General features: G+C 53.5%; 7 protein-coding genes across 7 annotated transcripts; 5 read left to right on the forward strand and 2 right to left on the reverse strand.

Annotated features, from left to right (window-relative positions):
* Window positions 1-432: 432 nt before the first annotated feature.
* On the reverse strand, window positions 433-1,355 carry J4E88_002627 (uncharacterized protein; the record flags this gene model as incomplete). Its single annotated transcript, XM_049396287.1, has 2 exons — window positions 433-1,256; window positions 1,307-1,355. 2 exons carry the CDS (start codon window positions 1,353-1,355, stop codon window positions 433-435), a joined length of 873 nt encoding a protein of 290 aa, XP_049257635.1.
* A 1,167-nt stretch (window positions 1,356-2,522) lies between these two features.
* J4E88_002628 (uncharacterized protein) lies at window positions 2,523-5,806 on the forward strand (the record flags this gene model as incomplete). Its single annotated transcript, XM_049396288.1, has 2 exons — window positions 2,523-2,862; window positions 2,916-5,806. The coding sequence occupies 2 exons, from the start codon at window positions 2,523-2,525 to the stop codon at window positions 5,804-5,806; spliced, it is 3,231 nt and encodes a 1,076-aa protein (XP_049257636.1).
* A 288-nt stretch (window positions 5,807-6,094) lies between these two features.
* Window positions 6,095-6,484, forward strand: J4E88_002629 (uncharacterized protein; the record flags this gene model as incomplete). The annotated part of the gene is made up of 1 exon (XM_049396289.1): window positions 6,095-6,484. The coding sequence occupies one exon, from the start codon at window positions 6,095-6,097 to the stop codon at window positions 6,482-6,484; it is 390 nt and encodes a 129-aa protein (XP_049257637.1).
* Window positions 6,485-6,786: 302 nt separating this feature from the next.
* Window positions 6,787-8,117, reverse strand: J4E88_002630 (uncharacterized protein; the record flags this gene model as incomplete). Its single annotated transcript, XM_049396290.1, has 3 exons — window positions 6,787-7,532; window positions 7,586-7,883; window positions 7,935-8,117. 3 exons carry the CDS (start codon window positions 8,115-8,117, stop codon window positions 6,787-6,789), a joined length of 1,227 nt encoding a protein of 408 aa, XP_049257638.1.
* Window positions 8,118-8,660: 543 nt separating this feature from the next.
* Window positions 8,661-9,884, forward strand: J4E88_002631 (uncharacterized protein; the record flags this gene model as incomplete). The annotated part of the gene is made up of 3 exons (XM_049396291.1): window positions 8,661-8,734; window positions 8,788-8,985; window positions 9,041-9,884. The coding sequence occupies 3 exons, from the start codon at window positions 8,661-8,663 to the stop codon at window positions 9,882-9,884; spliced, it is 1,116 nt and encodes a 371-aa protein (XP_049257639.1).
* Window positions 9,885-10,445: 561 nt separating this feature from the next.
* J4E88_002632 (uncharacterized protein) lies at window positions 10,446-11,327 on the forward strand (the record flags this gene model as incomplete). The annotated part of the gene is given in 2 exon segments (XM_049396292.1): window positions 10,446-10,449; window positions 10,465-11,327. The coding sequence occupies 2 exon segments, from the start codon at window positions 10,446-10,448 to the stop codon at window positions 11,325-11,327; spliced, it is 867 nt and encodes a 288-aa protein (XP_049257640.1).
* Window positions 11,328-11,923: 596 nt separating this feature from the next.
* J4E88_002633 (uncharacterized protein) lies at window positions 11,924-12,943 on the forward strand (the record flags this gene model as incomplete). The annotated part of the gene is made up of 1 exon (XM_049396293.1): window positions 11,924-12,943. One exon carries the CDS (start codon window positions 11,924-11,926, stop codon window positions 12,941-12,943), a length of 1,020 nt encoding a protein of 339 aa, XP_049257641.1.
* Window positions 12,944-14,177: the final 1,234 nt, after the last annotated feature.

Consider the following 14,177-nt stretch of genomic DNA (forward strand, 5'->3'; position numbering starts at 1 on the left):
GACGATTACACGCAAAGAATGTCCATTGGAATAGTCAGATGGCTATGAATGTATGCAGGAACGCACGAATAAGAGACACGCTAAGTACCAACTGTCCGTATGTAGTCACCAACCAAAATCTACCCCGGAGACCAGTTGTGTGTCTAGACGGTAGCTTCCGAAACCCATGGTAGAAGCCCTCGTCAGAAGCGTGGAGCTCAGACGCGGATCCTCGACCATCGGAGTCATGCTCAATAGCTTGCGCAATCAAGCTGAACCGTTCGACCGAAATGCATGAAACAAACAAACAAGACTTTTGAATGAAGATAGAAAACAAAGGGAGGGAGAAAGGAGAGAATGGGTAGTAGGACTGGCCAGTCGACACTCCGTTGGGTCCTCTGCAGCAGCTGTGCTTCAGCGACGAAGACGAAGTGACAGTACTGGACTGGAAGCTCAAGACTCGTAATCCTGGGGACGCAGTACGAACCTGTGCCGTGCAAGCAGAGGATCAGTGATGACTACTTCAATCGACATGTTCTCGGGTGTGCGAGCAGCTACGTCCTCGAAGTCATGAGCGGCATCAGGGCGCGCATCAGCATTGTTGTTGGCACGCCTGAAACGCTTGAAGTTGGTCATGATGTTCTCTGTTATGGCAGCGGCGATCTTTGCATCATCGTAGATCCGCTTATCGCCTTGCTTCGAAAGACGGTAAGGCCGGTAGTCCGCGAGATCATAGTGCTTGGTGTGACCCGGCATGTGATCCCAACAGACGTTGTCATGATTCCAAAGATAGGGTTCCGGGCTACCGCGGGCTTGTATGACTTCGGTGGTCTTCGATGTGTGCAGAACCATGCCATCGAACGGCATAGCTCTGACGATGAGAGATTTGGGGATGCTGCTGACGGCTAACCATTCACCCCTGTGGTCGTCGCCCGCCCATACACGCAGATCCGACACCTTCAACTCATTCACTGAGAACCAGAAGATACCGCCAGCATCCAAGACGTCGTTGACCTCACAGTCCGGGCGCTCGTGTGCAGGTCCTTCGTAATCATCTTGGAAAAGAACCCATATTGGGATCTCTATGTCATCGTATACCGTTTCTTCAATGTGGTCGGTGTCCTTGTGCTCGGTCGTGTGCCCATTGGTGGTAGTCGTCATATTGGCTGTGAGAGTCGCAGGGACAATCTTGGAGATGTCAAGGGATGTGACGACGAGACAGCGCGGAACCTTCCTGGTCTTGTCATGTAGATGTTTCACCTTCTTCTCGGCCAGTGCTGATGAACGTTAGTGTGAGTCGTATATGAAGCATCCGCCCAAGACTTACCGAGCCTACTAGTTGTAGATATGAACGGAGTAGGATTGGGTCCGGTCATCCTTGCGTCGAGATGTTTCATTATGCGCTCCTTCGTGAAATCCAGAGGCGCTTGGAGGGTACCACGCCCTTGGAAAGCATTGTGATCTTGTAGTATGAGGTCTTGGTTGTCGGCATGCACGACATGCTTCACTCTGGAGACATTACTGGCCAGTGTACCGTTCTTCTCGTGGGACCACCTGTAGACTTTGTTTGGGCGATTGGTTATGGCGGCGCGTTCGCGTGCTGACTCCCCACTGAAGTTGCTTATAGATGTTAGCTGGTTAACGTCCAAGAACGGGGAGGTATAGCACGCTTACAGACGAAGAGATCCATGAAGTAAGGATGTAGTGGTGGCCCTCTCCTTGGGATCTTGAGGAAGAGTCATCTTATGGTGTCAGTGGCCTTGTGAAGGGTTCGTGCTGAGCCTTGGTGACTGATGTTGTAGGTCGTGTTGACTTGGGAAGATGTGTTACTGAACGACGGAAAGTAGAGGGCGTTAACAAAAGCGATGGAGGTTAGATAAGTAGAAAGAGCTCGTTATATACTATGAGAGTGGCCTACTGTGAGACTAGACGCTAGAGATTCGCCATGTGGAGAGAGGTCAGGCAAAGGCGCGGTACATGGTAAGCTCACTGGTGAGAGACGATACTGGCATCTCAAAGCCAGTGCCTAATACATCTTGTGAGATGGGTAATGTCGCTATGGTGGTGAATTCATATATCCAACACATAAGCGTATGAATGGCGAGAACATTTCAGATATTCATGAAATCGTAGCCATCCAAGAGGCAAGTACCTTGATCTTGGTAGACTATCAAGTCGGAGTTGATGAATACATTACTTTGATGGATCACCATACGATGATGAGCGGTGGACTGTGATGGCTGCATGGCTACACCAGATCTTATGCCTAGGGCTACTAATGAACATTGACGACGACAAAAAATGATGTGTGGCGGGTTGATGTGATGGTTAGGCTCTAATCGTAGTCAAAAACGTCGTTCGTGATGTTGGGAGATGCAGGTCAAGCTCGCTGTGGCTGGCCCACCTTCCGCCAAGACCTCGGCGCGCCTGATTGGCGGTCGCAACCGCGTCTCAGCGAGCTGCCACTTGCGACACGCAGCATTCCAAGGTCGTACCACCACATTTCTAGAGATCGTGATCGGACAGCGCTTGCGATAGCTGCGATGAGTTCCTCTATAGAAACCGAGATTCTGAACAAGTACAATCTCACGACACTGTACCCCGCAACCTGGCCGCAGGAGAAGGACGAAGCCGACGAAGAGGATACGTTCGACGAGCCCATACCCAAAGCCACGAAACAATCGATACGGCGGTCCAAATCACGATACTCTGTGTTAGAGCCCAGTGCAAGATTCTCGCGGCAGGTTCCGGGAGCAGAGCGCTCGAAAGATGGCGTAGAGACGTTGGTCCAGAAGGATGAACAGGACCCGTTGGGCATGTACCCCAGTGTAGTGCAGGTGCTGCGGGCGAAGAACATTCAGGTCGAGGATGACATCAAGCTGCGTACGTCCCAGTCATATAGCAATATACACAAGGCCTGTCTAATGGGCACACAGGCAATCGCTTCCTCTTGAGCTCCACCACCTTTTCGCCCTCCCTCTTCCTTTCGCAAGTCCACAATGAAGCCTCTACCGACTCCCTCCTCGCCGGTCTTGACTTCCTTTCCCGTTCGATTGAGAAGAAGTCTGCTTCGCTCAAAGTCCTCGTCGAATCCAACTTCGATCGCTTCGTAGGCGCCAAAGCTACCATTGACCGAGTATACAATGAGATGCGGGACCAAGGGAAGGAGCAGGTGGAAGCGCCCAACAAGGATCTTCAACCTGGCACCGGCAGACCCAGGGCTCGATCGAGTTTCTCTGGCCGAAAGACAAGCGCATCTCTGACACCAGGCATGGTCGACGCGGTGCCTGCGGAGAAGAGGAAGAATGCGCTCGTCAAGGAGAGCGAATACGGTGTACACGGAATCAAGGTCCCGCTGACCGAGGTTGCAGTGAAAGCGGAAGAAGTCTGGGGCCCAGCGTTGAACGGACGCGAGCGGGAAGAGACATTAAAGTCCATCATGGAGTCTGTGGAGCACCATCGGGGTCTGTTCGAAGTAGGATCAGCCATCCAAGATGCCATACGCCGGAAGGACCACGAGACAATCACCGAAGAATACAAGCGCGCGAGGAAATACGCAGACGAAGCTCGATACATTGTAGAACAGGCAACGTCTACCCAGAGGCCGCTGACCGATGCCGAGATACATCAAGTCATTGTGACGGCTAGGATGTGGTCAGACGTCGAGCGGCAGATTGAGCGGTTCAAGCGCGAATCCTGGAAACGCCTGACTGCAGCGCATTTCACGCACCTGCAGACTGGAACCGAAGACACCAAGTCAGATGAGTATTTGAGCATCATCTCAATCATGCTCGAGCTGGGTGTGGAGGAGAACCCGATTTGGGTGTGGTTGCTCTCACGCTACGAACACCTTAAATTCCAGCTCAACTCCAAGTGCCAACACTCGCTTGTTGAGATCGAGATCCTTCGCCGTCATCTGGCGAACGGCGAGAAGCCGAGCATGCGCATGCTGCAAAAGCATCTGCGATCAGTCCCTACTAGCACCAACGTCAGCGCTGAGCCTTCGAAGCTTGACACACCAAAGGTGACGGAGTTCTGGGAACATGTATATGCCTCGATGACGACCCTACTCTCAAACAAATCTGGGTTGCTTGCTGAACTAGTTGAATACTGGGAGATTGTCCAGTCGTTCCTCTCCGGTCGCGCGCAACGGAACTTACCAACAGGCCATCACAATCAATCGTCCGTTCACCACCGGCTCAGTAGTGAGAATAAAGCTGAGCTTGAGAGAGGTACGACCGAACTCATCAGCATCCTGCGAGACCATCTGTTCTCGTTCTTCTCAGATCCTCCCATTGAGGACGTATCGATGCTAATGTCACCACTGCCTATGAGCCCGACACCAACCACACCAGGAACACCATTGAGCGCAGCATTGAGTCCCATGTCAGCGTCGAGGTCTAGGTTCGATCCTGCGAAAGCACCGCCACCATCACCTAGTCGCGGTGAATCTTGGGAGAAGTACGCCTTCTGGCCCCCTAACGCGAATGCGCTTTCTGGATCTCATTATCTATCCAAGATGCTGGTCTTGATTGGTACCGCAGCCAACGAACTGGCATCGCTTCAAGTTCCCGAGTCTGGAGGTAGCGGCCGCATCGACGAAGCGCTGCGCTTGCTCCTTGGTGGTGTCCGTGAGCGCTGCATTCAAGCTGTATGTGCAGCTTGGAACACGGATGCCGAGAAGTTGAAAGTGTTGGAAGACTGGACTCGTCATGTCGACCGCAAAGATACCACGAACCTACCCCAACGTTTCCTTGCAGTACAAAGCTTTCTGCTCAACAACCTGCAAAAAATACTCTATGTTGAAGCATCGAGCAAGACGAGAGTGGACGTTGTTGTACCACCGAGCAATAAGCTGCTGCAGATGGTTAGAAGTCAGTTCGTCACCAGCTTGTACAGAACGCTCAGTGGGATGGTCGAATGTGCGGAGCGAGGTAGACAGGCCTTGGGTGCTGAGTTTGAGATCAAGAGTGATGATCTGACCATCGACGAGCAAGATGATCAGAATGGTAACGACTGGGGTAGGGTCGATGCCAACAAGAAGGTAAATACACATGTCACGCTTCCGACTATCTCCACTGACAGCTTCCAGTCCATCCGCCTCCTCCTAACCCTCGCCAACATGTCCGCCTTCCAGTCCGAAATAACGCCCCAACTCCTCACCCTCTTCGAAACCCTCTTCAGCGTCCAACTAACCGACGAAACAAACCGCATCCGCGACGTCCTCTCCCAACTCGACGCCCAACTCTTCCGCTCCTACACAAAACCCCACGCCACAAAGATCCACTCCACAATCGAATCCGGCATCTTCAGCCCCACCTGGGCACCTCCTCCCGACAACCGCAAAAGCGTCGCAGACCGCGACCCAAGCCCCTACGTCTTCACCGTACTCCTAGATCTCGTAATCGTGCACACCGAGTCATCCACGACATCCGCACCCCTAACCCCACGCATCCTGCGCTCCCTATTCGAAGCCACAACAACCTCCCTCATAACGACCTTCCAATCCGCCAACCTCCCCACCATCTCCCTCCCGCAACTCATGCAAGCGACCCTCGACGTGGAGTTCATGGCACAAACACTCGCCTCGTACACCACAGAGAAGGCATCGCAGATCCAGACGGATATCTACCAGGTGCTGGATCAGAAGACGGATAATGCGGCGAGAGTGAGGCTGCAGGAGGAGTTGGGCAGCTTGAGGGTGAGCTTGAAGAGGTTGAGGGAGGGGACCAAGGTGCAGTTTGCTTGCTTTAGGAGGGTTAAGAGGGGGACGCTTGCGGGTGGTGGGGGTGCTGGTGGGGCGGAGGAGGAGAGGAGGGGGAGGTAGATGGGTGTTGGGGGTTGGGTGGACGGGGGAGGGAGATTGGTATGTGATGGGGAATATATTCAAGATTGTTGATGACGTTATGGAAGCCGTGCGTGGGTGTAATGCGTTCACGTATTTGATCTTGAAGTCGAACGTTGAACCGACGAACTTGAATGCATGCAAGTACAAAATCTGCCTTTCCGTGCCGCTTCCTTAACGATGCTTCTTACACTTTTTTCAACATCCGCTTCAGCATTAAGTATCCAAGCATCCATACACCGCACACACTCCAACACACCCCTCAACAACATGTCCATACCCACAGCCTCGCCTCGCTCCGCCGTCGAAGCCGCCCTCGACCTCTTCTTCCGCGCGCGCCACGATCCCTCAATACAGCCATCCGCGTGGGACGACCTCGTGGCCACGTTCGATGAAGAACAACTTGAGCAGCTCGAGGATGCAACGAGCGTGCTGCGACGCAATTGGCCGAGGCATGTACCTTATCCTAACCTCGTTGGCTTTGTGAGGTGGCAGGTGGAGAAGGCGGAGAGGAGGGACAAGGAGCTGGATAGGAGGGAGAAGGAGGATGAGAGGAGGGAGAGGGAGGATGAGAGGAGGGAGAGGGAGGATGAGAGGAGGGAGAAGGAGGTGAGGGAGGAGGAGGAGGCTAGAGCGATGTCGGATACGGAAGAGGAGTGATGGATATGTGCGAAGATGGGACGAGGGGATGTTGAATGAAGTTACGGATCGAAAAATGCCTTTGGCGGAGAAGGGGGAGGGGCAGGGTCAGTGCATGAAGAGTCTAGGTAACTGTGAGTGTAAATGTCTTGATAAAGCACTATTCTATCGCTTCAAAGTGGCGCTATGCTCACAGCGACACGTATATCTACAAGTAAACGCCGCTGAATGCATCGTATCTACAAACCCTCCATATCCGCGTCCTCAATCATGCTGTTATCTCCCGCTTCCTTCCTTTATTCTTACAAATCGTACAAATACGTTTACACATCTCCGCCGCCAGACAGCGGATGTTGCTCGAAATACCGTAGTAGCGTTTGGTACAGTACCAACATGGTCCCTGATTGCACACTCGTCCAGACGGCGCGCGGTCCGACGCCTCTGAACCACCCGGCTATCCCTTCTGTTTTGTATATTATCTTCAGGCCAGTCATGACGGAAGACGTGTCGAGAGTAGCGGCGCCGTGGGCTTTGAGAGTTGTGGAAGGGGAAGATGTGGAGATCGGTCTACTTTGCGTGGATTTCGTCTTAGTTGTTTGCGAGGGGGTGGAGTGTTTCGAGGCCGCGGCGGGCGACAGTGGTGCTTTGGATGCGGGTGGAGAGGCGGGAGATGGGCCGTTGTGTTGGGTTTGGATGCGCGTCTTTACTACGTCGAGAGGGGTTGTTATGACGCCTGCCATGCCGCCTGCGGTGGCTGCGGTTGCGATTTCTAGCGGCAATCCAATGTTGTTTGAGCCCATGTACTTCTTGGCCCAGTCCCGCTCTTCTTCGTAAAAGGCAAATTGTAGTGCTGAGAAGGGGAGGTCGCGCCAGAGCGTGGCCTTATAGCCGTGGAAGAGGGCGCTGTAGCCTTCCACCCTGGCTATTGTTCGCGCGGCGTCGATGGTTCCGCGGTAGTTGTAGCCTGAGTTGAAGTAGGGGTTGTTGTAGCGGCCTTGTAATTGGAGGCGAGTCTTAAGGACTTCAGAGGGGACGTATGCAGGGGCAGCAGCGAGATCAGCGAGCAAACCTAGACGTTTGTCAGTACATGGCGGGGCTGTGTTGATCTGTAGGGAGGTGTACCGGCTGAGAAGTATGCGACCGAGGGCGCAACTCCATAGTCAATCATGGTCCGCTTGGTCCACTCGTATGCTCCAAAGAAGCACACAGTGCCCGAGAATGACCCAAGAAACGCTGGCTTCACTCCTCCGTACAATCCTTTCCGGAAGCCCTCTTGCCGCCATATGGTGTAGTATGTGTTGCCCATGGATGTGTACTTGGGGGGCATGTGCGGGTCGCCCTGTTGTCGCGTCTTGACTGTATCCAGCGAATGCATCAACATGTCGCCTGTAGTGCCTCCTATTCCTCCTGCCAGCATTGCCTGTTTGTGATCAATTGGCATCCCTCATCTCTGCAGACTAGGCATCCTCACATGTAGGTATGGCGGCCGCGCTGCTTCCTCATCTATCTCGTCCTCCAGGGCTCCCCGCTTGGTATCCTCCATGGGAAGTTCCACTGCGTGTGCTGTGCTTGGGCCATGTCTCCGGCTACCGTCGGTCAGGTTGGTGGTAGAGTCTCCGTTTGTGAAGAAGTTGGCCACGCGGGCAAGTACCATGAGCGCTTCGATGGCAGCGGTGCACTGGGTGTAGATTTATGGGTGTTGTAGTGAAGAAAGACGAGTATAGAGAAGTTTGATATGTGCAAGGGTATCTTCAAAGAGTGACGTTGCTGCCACTGCGGCCGTGCGATGATGTTGCGTCTGGAAAATTTCGGCCAAGACCGGGACTGCGCAGCCACATCCCTGCAAGCCCTGGCTATCAGCTATCAGAAGCACGGGGACCAGACGACGGCTTGATGCAGTTAAGACTACCTAAGCTATACCTATGCGAATGCCACCAAAACGACTGCAGACAACGCATCTTGCTCAGAGACAGCGTGGTGTTGCTGCAGATCAATGTATTTTGTAGGCTAAGCCCTGCAACAGTTAGCGCCCAGATGACCCACGTGAGCCCCAGCCATCGTGTTTACATCCAGAGTCTCTCTGCATCCGATCAACACCACACCGCCCCCACCTTTTTCGCCCACGACGCTTTTTCTGCTTGCATTCTTGGTTCATTTTGATCGCAAGCTTCACGCGACCTGATCTATACCACTCACCATGTCTCACTCTTGGCTTCAGAGGAAGCGCAAAGCTGACTTGATCGACCTTGCGCAGAAGGCTAGACTTCCCGAGTAGGCTGGATTTGATCCTGCGCGTGTATGCGATACTAACAAGTCGTTTGCAGTGCAGATGGCCTCTTGAAAGATGATCTCGTGGACCTGCTTGAGAGCCATCTCAACTCCAATGAGAGCACCTTTGCCAAACTCCCCGAGTTTAGCGACTACTACGGGCGCAATGGGTCGCCAGTAAAGCGCGAAAAATCTTCGCCAGAACCCTTCATCACCAAGACGACGCGCCGCCGAACCCTTAACAAAGACCCTTCGTATGTCAAACTTGGAAACGCGACGCGCGACGCGATGAGGCTAACAAACGCGCAGTCCAGAGTCTACCCCCGTCATCACACCTGAAATCCGTAGCGTTGTCGCGCGCACACCAAAGCCGAGATCCGTGGCTCGACGTGTTTCCGAGATGGTCGCTGAAGCCGAACCTAAGGCCATGTCCCGTCGCGTTTCCGAGGTGGTCGCTCAAGCCGAACCCAAGGCCGTCTCTCGTCGCGTTTCCGAGCTGTACAATCAAGTGGACATTCCCGCATCGCCTGCCCAACTCGCTGAGGTCGCCGACCAGTCTTTCCAAGTAGTACAGACAAAGGCTGTCGAGCTGTGGGACAGGACCAGGATCGATGAGCTGAAGGAGTTCGTTCGAGAAAACGCAAGCTCGGTCGCTACCATCCAAACTATCATTCTGCTTGTCGAAGCTGTAGGACTACAGTACAACACGCTCGACACCACTCCGTTATTCGCTACGCCCGCCGCCTTGGGCTCATACACGAGCAGCCAAGACGTTCGAGGACCTAACTTCTGGGCGCTGCTCTCAGCTGAGTGGTGGGCACCAGCTACCCTCTGGTCGCTTACGAGCTGGGTGCTACCGCTGATGTTCTCCTACTTCTTCAACTTGACCCTCCGCTCCAACACCTCGCGAAAGTCTTCCGAGCGCCAATATCCCGCTGACCCGCTCATCTTCAACATTGCGCGGGCAGTCCTGTCGTACAATGCCTACCGGGAAACTGTCAACATGGCATTTGCGCCAAGTGCGTGGGGTCCCTTCTCCGAGTACGCGGTTGCGCGCGTAGGAAACAATGTCCCAGGAGGATACTATGGGCTGCAAATTGGCTCACTGGTTGGCATACTTGTCAGCCTTTACGACGCCGCATTGAAGAAGTAGATACTTGTTGGGATAGAACACGGAATGTGACTGGGTCTGAGGACGTGAATCTGGTGATACCTGTATGTTCATTGGCGTTTGGATATACGATACCTTCCACCCTGGCGAGCTGGACACACTTTGCATCTGGATGCGGAGTTCGAGACCGGCGTTTATCGGAATGTCTGTTTCATTGGAGCTGCTACGCTTCATCGTTACCCAATATATACCTATGTCAAAATTGGTGCCCTAACTTGATCGCCTTTGAGAAGTAGTGACCCGGGTGCAGACAAGACGCTCCAAATGCTTCAGCTGTTAGACCCGCCGCCACTGCGCGTTGTTGATGAAACACGTGAAGTCGCGTGTGCTATCGATAGCTCCAAGCGCGAAAGGGCCACGCCGTCACCCCTCCGTCCCAACATCCTGCCATTCAACATCACTCTCACACGACTGCACCCACACGAACTTTACTCCAGTCTACCAATTGAACAACATACAACATGTCGGCTCAGTTCATGCAAATGTTGCAGAACATGCAAGGGCGGTCAAGCCGGTATTTAGCGCAACACCTTTGAAGCTCCAATGAGTTGCTAATGTGCAGTGTCAAGTACGATGGAAGACATGATCAATTCCGATGACCAGCTCGCTGGCATGGACGGCATGGAACTTCGCGGCTGGAGCCACAACAACCCCACGGTGCCCAGTCGTGACCTCAAGGACCCAGTCGGCCAGACCCTCCTCGCTATCTTCAATCAAGAATTCGACGCACTACAAAACTACGTGGAGATGATGATCAAACAGCTCGGGGGCACCGAGGAAGCTCGCGAGACGCTCAGGAAGGATCTCTTCGCCAAACGATGGGGCCCCACGAAAACACCCATCTACAATGTACTCTTGCCAGCGCTGCACATGATGCCAAACAAGAAGCAAGAATTACTGGGCGTCGTGAAGTATCTAGCCAATGATCTCAAAGTGCCAGTCGATGGCAAGGACGTCGTGGGCAGCACCGCCCTCTTCTGGGCCATATCCACAAAACCCTACGTGCAACCCGAATTCGCGCAGATCCTCTTCGATGCTGGCGGTTCCGTCAACACGAAGAACCGCTTCGGTGCTACCCCAGGTTCAGAGATCGCCCAAGCCGATATCCACGGCGACACGAGCAAGAACGTGCAGATGCTGAAGTGGTACGTTGAGCATGGCGGCGACGTTGACAGCAAGGACACGGATGGCATGAGTATCAAGACTTTGGTTGAGATGATGAACATGAAGGTACCGGCTATGGCTGCGGTTCTCAAGAAGGGGAGAGGGCCCAGGAAAGAGGGGGATTGCACGAACTGCGGGAGGAGCCCGAAGGACGGGAAGGTCTTCTCGGCTTGTGGCAAGTGTAAGAAGGCGAGGTATTGCTCGCAGGAGTGTCAGAAGGTGGACTGGAAGGGACATAAGAAGGTTTGTAAGGCAACGTAAGGCAGGCTGGAAATGTGGTAGTGAGAGAGGTGAGGAGAGACGGTACGGGAGATGAAAGTGCCGCGTGGAAGAGTTGGGTGACCGTCAAAGCCGACCATGGCTAAACTCTGGCTTCCTGGCTTCTGCAGGCGATAGGTCAAGAAACCAGCTATGCATATACGGGTCGTTCACCGACAAGACCGGCCCAAGCGGCGCTGACAGAGAGGACGAAGCGAACAAGGTGTTTCGATAGCACGCGACACAACAACCCGTCTACGGAATGAGCGTGCGCGAAACGACTGGTGCGCATTTGACTGGTCTGGTAGCTGGTGGGACGAAATGCACGTCAGATATTCAATCGAGGTGTATACACTTTAATCGTCTTCACTTCCTCGCAGTCTCTACACCATTTCCTTCGAACTTTTATCAAAAGCTGAATATGGTTAAAGAGTAGGGTGGGGCGCGGGGACACGCGAGCATGCATGCACGACGATTACTTGACGTCACTCGTAATACATTGACCGCCATCTCAAAAACGACTATGTCCATCTAAAGCAATTCCTAACACAAGATCACCGTCCCCAAGAACGTATCTCGCTACCAATCATCCCTTCAAAATGAGGCTAAATCCCAACGGTGACGCATCAAACTTCCCCAAACGCTCAGCCTTACCACACATCGCCGGCACCCCAAAAGACAACGCGTGGTTCTGGGGCGGCCACGATGAACTCGGTCGCTTGAATCTCCTCACCCCCGAGCGAACAGTGAAAACTACACAAGAGAATGTCAAAACAGGAGAATCAGTCTCACTAGACCTCCCCTTGAACGTCCCCGGCCCAGCCTTCTTCGGACGAAAAGGCCTAAAACACCGCATCAAAACCATTGCCCCAGGCGCCTTCGACGATGAACTAGCATTCAACACGCAGAGCAGTTCGCAATGGGACGGTTTCCGCCACTTTGCACATCCGAAATATGAATGCCACTACAACGGCGTTCTCTCACATGAGATCATGGCGGATGTAGACGACGACGGTGAAGACGGCGACGCAGCACCTGAGCGCTCCCGTAAACTCGGCATTGACGCGTGGGCCAAAAAGGGTATCATTGGCCGCGGCGTCCTCCTTGACGTATACGCCTGGTCTCAGAAAACGGGGAAGGGATACGACCCCTTCACCAAACACGCCATCACAGCAGACGATCTTCTTGCATGTGCTCAATCCCAAGGCACATCCTTCCAAACCGGCGACATCCTCCTCATCCGCACCGGCTGGCTCTCCACCTACACTTCCCTCTCCCCCTCCGAGAAATCCTCCCGCAGCACCCTCCCCCACGACCAACATTTCTACGCCGGTCTCGCCGCCGACGATGCCATGAAAGACTTTCTGTACAACAACTACTTCGCGGCTGCCGCGACTGACAATGCGAATTTTGAGGTCTGGCCGCCGCAGAGTTTTGAAGGGAGTTTGCATGCGTGTATGTTGAGTATGTGGGGGATGCCGATTGGTGAGCTTTGGGATTTGGAGGGGTTGGCGGGGATGTGCAAGGGGAGGGGACGGTGGGAGTTTTTGGTTGTTAGTAAACCGGTGGATGTGCCGGGGGGTGTGGGGAGTTTGCCTAATGCTGTTGCTATATTTTGATGGGGAGGTGAGGGGGTTGATGGTATGGTGGTTCGATACCCAGTTTGCAGACTTCAGCGTTATCCGTTTCTTTCTTACGCGTCGCGTCATCTTTGATCTGATCAAACGATCTTCACCTGCATCGTCCTAGTACATGGCACGCGAGTTCATGAAGAAGTTCGTTTGTATTAACACCTAAATCTAGCGTGGGGCATGGGCGTCAAGATCAAAACGAGTTCCTTCGTAATGCTCGACTCCTGCGCAAGCCGGAGAACAACGAAGCTTCATCGGCGACTCCGCATCCCGCAAATCCAGATTCATCATGCTAGAAACTCCAGCACTCTATCTAGGTTCGTCTTTGTGTCCGTGGTCTACATCTCTAGCCTCGACCTCGGTCTGGGCTGCAGCCGATCCCCTGGACTAACCCCAGATTCTACCTCCCGCTCTTAGCGCTAGCCTCATACACACGATGCGGCGCATTACCGGTGCTTTTTTGAGAAGAGTATCAAGCCGCAGACCTAAATGGTATTTTGAGGCTGAACATTCGAAGCTGAGGTCCTTCAAAGGTTTTTCGTGGGCGCATTCGAGTTCCATCTCAATGACCAGCCCGGACCAAAGCCCGGCCCTATCGAGCCAAAGGCGTACTCTATCGTTGTTTATGGACGCATTGCTTCCTCGCTCGGCGGTTTTCCCTTGCGTCCAGACCATGGCAACTAACGTTGAAAGTGTATAAAGCTGTCAAGCACGCTGCTTTTGTGCTTCACCAGATTCACATTCCATCCTCTCCAGAACTTCATTTCAAGATGGCACCTGCCCTTCGCGCAATCGCGCTTGCATTGCGAGCCGCCTCGACCTGTCCATCATCACCCACCTGCCCCCAGGACGACCAATGCTCAATCACCTTGAACGGAGCCACTCTTCAAGTCAGCTGTGCGACTGACTACTATGGTGGCGATTTGCAGTTAGCACAGGTAAGCATGACTCCACAATAAGCTGTCTCGTACTCAACGCTCACCGTTTCTTAGACATCAAGCTTGGCAAGTTGCATTCGGGTATGCTCCACGACCACAGGATGCAACGCTGCAAGCTACGTGGATGGCAACTGCTACCTCAAAAACACACTCAATGCGGCTCAGCCCAAGTATGCCATCCCTACTTTGTAATCGACTTCCAACTGACTCAGTCATTAGTGCCAATGTCATCGGAGTAGCTGTGATCTCTAGAGATACCTCAACAACGCCTACCCCAGCGCCGG

This window comes from Alternaria novae-zelandiae (genome assembly GCF_023758075.1).
Source record: "Alternaria novae-zelandiae strain BMP 2774 chromosome Unknown scaffold_4, whole genome shotgun sequence".
Classification (NCBI taxonomy): domain Eukaryota; kingdom Fungi; phylum Ascomycota; class Dothideomycetes; order Pleosporales; family Pleosporaceae; genus Alternaria; species Alternaria novae-zelandiae.